The following is a 6,000-nucleotide window of genomic DNA, read 5'->3' on the forward strand; positions in this document are numbered from 1 at the left end:
AAAAGAAAGACAATAAACAACCCCACAACATGACAGCGTACCTGAAATCTCGCGGAAAAAAGTTTCCATTTTCGTCTGCGTCTAAAGGGTAACACGTGCAGAGAAGAAACACGCACGAGAAGAAAGAGAAGATGCAAATGATGACGTTGAGATTGGTCATGTTCCCGGGGCCTGGTTTCCGCGCCTGAAACCAACTACGAACGTGTGGACGGAATCTCCCACTAGTGACTGGTGGTCCGCCCAGGATGATATATACACGGAGATATCGAGTCTGTGAGAAGATATCGACCCAGCGTGCCCATTCATTGGCGACGTCTGAACGGAACTGCACTGCGCACGTGGGTTTGTTTACACGGTGTTTACCGACACGCGCACACTGGCGGCAGACAGGAGGTGGCGGGTTCCGTCAGCATATGATGAACTTTGGTCATTAGTCGAGCATTTCGCGCCAAGTATCTGATTTGCGATGTTTGGAGATATCGAAGGGAAGTCACCGAACTACGGCTTTAAAAACGTTTTTAATTTTCTGTTGTTTGAACGTCTAACGTATTCCTGAGGTGTGATGATGGGCGGGATTGTACGATCGATTCCCTCTAGTGGACACCATAGATTATTTCCTCTTTCACCCAAAGCTCCGGAATTGAAAACTTGTAAAGCAGGGTAACGCGGAACCATATTTGCGACTGGTCCGTAATGAATTGCGATCATCAGCGATGTTCTGGCGTATGCTACATACTAATAATGTTTTAACAAGCAGCAGAGCGTCGCAGATGATCGCAGATATCATGTTTCAATAAAGTGCAGCCAATGTAACTTCAGTATGAATACACATCTGTGAGAAAATAAAATCTTATTTAATTAAAATAATAATATTTGCCTAATACTGGCAATACAAATCATTGCAACTGGATCTGTGCTGATCCATCACCAGAGTTTGATGTCATACCTTGCAGGATTAGATGTCAGGTGCTGTTGAAAGCTCTATCTACATCTTAGTGACACAAGCTGTTCATCGACACACATTTGTACCAGGAATATGGACATTTGAAATCAATTGATCAGCTGCTTGTTTTTCAGGTTCAGCTGCTTGTTTTTCAGGTTCAGCTGCTTGATCATCAAGTTTCAGACTGTGAATCTATTTATAGATACGGTGTCGGTGAAATTCGGTTTCCCTCGTGGTTGAAGTTATACAAACCTGCATACAGACAACGTCCAATCAAAATGCCTAGTTCAGTTAAGTCAACAATTACATTACGTCATTGCCCAACTCCGTTCCTGGCTTCACGGTTAGTTTCTAGATGAACAATATCAACTATAGCCGAAGTAATGAGAAGTTCTAAACTAAGGAACACGCGGCCGCCTGTTATGCTGGAGGTGCTCTGATGATGTCGACATCGATCAATCTTTGGTGGATTCTGACATATCTTGGTCTCCTACGGCATTCACTTCCGATACAGATGCATTATGTGGTGGTTGCTTACGACTACGTCATATAATCTGACTGCGACCATGTCCTCTGACCTGATTGTGACCACGTCCTCTGACCTGACTGAGACCACGTCATGTGATCTGATTGCGACCACGTCATATGATCTGATTGCGACCACGCTATTTGATCTGATTACAACTACATCATGTGATCTGTTGGCGAATACGCCATGTGACCCAATATGATCTGATAGCGACCACGTAATATAATCTGATTGCGAATACGTCATGTAGCCTAATTGTGACCACGTCCTCTGATCTGATTGCGACCACATCGTGTGATCTGATTGCGAATACGTCATGTGATCTGATTGCGACCATGTCGTGTGATCTGATTGCGACCAGGCCATGTGATCTGATTGCGAATACGTCATATGATCTGATTGCGACCATGTCATGTGATCTGATTGCGAATACGTCATATAATCTGATTGCGACCACGTCATGTGATCTCATTGCGAATACGTCATATGATCTCATTGCGACTACAGCATGTGATCTGATTGCGATCACGTCCTCTGATCTGATTGCGAATACGTCATATGATCTGATTGCGAATACGTCATATGATCTGATTGCAACCACGTCATATGATCTGATTGTGATCACGTCATATGATCTAATTGGGATGACGTCATATAATCTGATTGCGACTCAGACGATGTTGCCGATGATCATGTGTCGGGATTGTAACTCCGTGATATGAAGATCTTCCTGATGCACTGGTTGGTGCACCATAAGTCGAGGATAGGCCAGATGATTATTCTCTGCATTTGGGGCATGCACATGTTCGGTGCACCATAAGTCGAGGATAGGACAAATGATCATTCTCTGCATTGGGGCATACACGGGTTCGGTGCACCATAAGTCGAGGATAGGACAAATGATCATTCTCTGCATTGGGGCATGCACTGGTCGGTGCACCATAAGTCGAGGATAGGACAAATGATCATTCTCTGCATTGGAACTGTCAGAAGCTTCCAAATGAGAGACGTGACGTCTTTTGGGTGTAGTTGAGTGCGTCGTTAAACAACATTGCTTTGTTTCTCTATTTCTTTCTTTGTATCCTTCTGTGTACCTAACATTTCACCTCCGCTTGGAACCGTTGACTGCATTAAAAGTAAGAACGATAGTTTGTCAAATAGTTCAGCTCAAACGAACAAAGACGGTTATGAACAGTTATCGCTGGAGTCTGACGGGGTCCCCCAGTCGGACATCGCATGGTTCTCTTACTAACTAACTAGAATTTAAAAGTAAAATTTAGATTACAGGAGGCTTGTTTAAGGAAACAGATTCATAAAATTATGAAAGTGGAGTGAAATCATTGGAGAAATGGTGTATAAATGTTAGTGTCTGGATTCCAGTCACACCAACCTCTATCTCCAGTTGATCGTCCAAGGAATGTCGATCTTGAAGTTCGGGAGGTAACCGTTCGAATTAGATTAGATCAAACTGAAGAAAAAAACTGGTGTTTATTATGATACCTAAATGCAACTTTTCTCATTGGTCGACTGTCTGAATGCAAGATCTTGTGTCTTTTGGTGAATGAGTGAATGTTTAACGACACCCCAGCACAAGGAATACACATCGCCTATCGGTGTTGAATGAATGTTTAACGACACCCCAGCACAAAGAATACACATCGCGTATCGGTGTTGAGTGAATGTTTAACGACACCCCAGCACAAGGAATACACATCGCCTATCGATGTTGAGTGAATGTTTAACGACACCCCAGCACAAGGAATACACATCGCCTATCGATGTTGAGTGAATGTTTAACGACACCCCAGTACAAGGAATACACATCGCCTATCGGTGTTGAGTGAATGTTTAACGACACCCCAGCACAAACAATACACATCGCCTATCGGTGTTGAGTAAATGTGTAACGACACCCCAGCACAAGGAATACACATCGCCTATCGGTGTTGAGTGAATGTTTAACGACACCCCAGCACACAGAATACACATCGCCTATCGGTGTTGAGTGAATGTTTAACGACACCCCAGCACAAAACATTGGGTTGGGTGGGTGGGTGGGGTGGGGGTGGTGGTGGGTGTTTGGAAGCCTTTCTGTGTAACTGAAGAAGAACCTACATTAATGCGCCCCGATTCCTCTTTGGTGTCCCCCACGCCAGTCCCCTAGTTAATATAGAATAGGCAGGACTTTTCAAATCCACTGCCTCCCTAATTTGAGGAACAGCCTTTCAAATAGAACTGGAGTACGAAGTGGTGCATTTCAAACTAACATTAATCAGCTTTGTTGCACAATGTGAATATCAACTTAAACTTGTTCCGTTTCATAACGACACCGACAAAAAAAGAAACATTCAGTTTTCAAACAAACAAAAAAACCCCAAAAAAACCCATCCTTGAAACGTAGCCTTTCATTTGAGATAATAAGCCATGTTTCTAAGAAACCAAGATATCGTTTAGAGTTACCAATTGTATTTGGTGGAGTTGTACTGTCAGATCGTTACTTTAGTGCACAGCTTATGCTGTTCTGTTTAATGTAAGCTTTGATTACAATAAGCCGATAATGCGGCATGCTATTTAAGGTATACCCACCGAGACAGCGCTTCCAATCCTTTATTAATATTCTATTTCCTCACAAAATATTTGGACCACAGCTATCACGAGGCTGCACAATCGATCTCTTTGGTGAAACCATCGTGCTTTCCCCATCACAATCAGTGCACCACGGCTGTTTTTTAAAAGGCCGTGGTATGTTATGTCCTGTCCATGGGAAGGTGCATACAACTAATCACGAATTGCTGTTCGCTAGGAGTAGCATATGTAACTGCGCAGCGTGTTTTCTTTCATCGTTTAGACCCAGTCTTTAAAAATCAAACGGCAGAATTCAAATAGTCGTAGTTTACACATAACCATACGGCAGAAATCAAATAGCCGTAGTTTACACATAACCATACGGCAGAAATCAAATGGCCGTAGTTTACACATAACTATACGGCAGAAATCAAATAGCTGTTATTTATAAATAACCATACGGCAGAAATCATATAGCCGTAGTTTACACATAACTATACTGCAGAAATGAAATAGCCGATTTGGTTTCTATCCGGGGTGTACAAATAACCAGAAGAATTCAGCTTAAGCTTGGCTATGTCTGGTTCCAGTTTCTCCGATGGATGTTCGTATCTGTTTTGGGTGTTCATCAAGTGTTCGTGATTTACCTATTCTATACGTATGATCTCGGGGCGAAGTAAAGGCGATTTATAACGGAACAGTGTTTATATTAATATAAAATTTAAGCAATATTTCTGTACAGTATTGACAGTTCCTGTCTTGAAATAATGTTCTACACATCCGCGTAGAAACCTTTTGGCACGTGTACTGGCCCGCGCTGTAAAGCGGCAGTCCTCCTACAGACGACGTTAAAACGGAGTTGTGGTCAAAATCCAGTCTTGTGTAAATGGCAGTCCTCCTACAGACGATGTTAAAATGAGTTGTGGTGAAAATCCAGTCTCGTGTAAATGGCAGTCCTCCTACAGACGACGTTAAAACCGAGTTGTGGTCAAATTCCAGTCTCGTGTAAATGGCGGTCCTCCTACAGACGACGTTAAAACTGAATTGTGGTCAAAATCCAGTGTCGTGTAAATGGCGATCCTCCTACAGACGACGTTAAAACTGAGTTGTGGTCAAAATCCAGTGTCGTGTAAATGGCAGTCCTCCTACAGACGACGTTAAAACTGAGGTGTGGTCAAAATCCAGTGTCGTGTAAATGGCAGTCCTCCTACAGACGACGTTAAAACTGAGGTGTGGTCAAAATCCAGTGTCGTGTAAATGGCGATCCTTCTACAGACGACGTTAAAACTGAGTTGTGGTCAAAATCACCTCTCATCTGTACACAAACACCTGTCTGTGAGCCAAGGCTGCTCACATCTCTATTACAACATCGTTTGGAATCAGTATTGTACACATGTATGTGTTAATGAATATGCTAGAGCTTCGCCTGAGGTGTTTGGGTAGAAGGATCGAATCCCCCCCACCACCAGTTTACTCATTCTCTGATTGTTTCTTTCTCCCGTTCCTATCGGTTCCACACAATTGGTATTTTAAAGGCCGTTATATTTGTTGTCCTGTCAGAATTACCAACTGTTTGACATCCAGTGGCCGATTTTGAAACTAATCAATGTGCTCTAGTGGTGTCGTTAAACAAAGGAGCAAAATACCTTACTGTGATGGACGACTGGGAATGAAGCACGAGTGTCGTTCGACTCTTATAGGTTTTCTATTGTTTATCTTTCTTTAATGAGTCGGTAAAAGTTTATTCCAAATATAAAAGTCATCCCAGAAAATATGACCCGTGTATTGATTACAGAGGTTCGATCCAAGTTCACTAGATCACATGGGTTATAACTAATCATCGCTTAATAGAACTGGATGTCGAACGTTTAATAACTCTGACACTTAGTCCAAGAGGAAACGTGATACACATTTCCCGATTAGCAGCAATATATCTGTGTTATTCACTTTCCCTCAGGCAGGT

At 42.6% G+C, this 6,000-nt stretch overlaps 2 protein-coding genes across 2 annotated transcripts in view; one reads left to right on the forward strand and one right to left on the reverse strand.

Annotated features, from left to right (window-relative positions):
* The window catches only part of LOC121381164, a 96,930-nt gene extending 96,647 nt beyond the window's left edge, over positions 1–283 (reverse strand). The window contains exon 1 of the mRNA XM_041510338.1: positions 42–283. Coding sequence (XP_041366272.1) covers positions 42–160 — 119 coding nt within the window. The 5' untranslated portion in view covers positions 161–283. The remainder of the gene's footprint in view (positions 1–41) is intronic.
* A 1,226-nt stretch (positions 284–1,509) lies between these two features.
* Positions 1,510–2,194, forward strand: LOC121381815. The gene is made up of 2 exons (XM_041511172.1): positions 1,510–1,643; positions 1,723–2,194. Exons 1-2 carry the CDS (start codon positions 1,510–1,512, stop codon positions 2,192–2,194), a joined length of 606 nt encoding a protein of 201 aa, XP_041367106.1.
* Positions 2,195–6,000: the final 3,806 nt, after the last annotated feature.

Source organism: Gigantopelta aegis, chromosome 9 (genome assembly GCF_016097555.1).
Source record: "Gigantopelta aegis isolate Gae_Host chromosome 9, Gae_host_genome, whole genome shotgun sequence".
NCBI classification, from domain to species: Eukaryota; Metazoa; Mollusca; class Gastropoda; order Neomphalida; family Peltospiridae; genus Gigantopelta; species Gigantopelta aegis.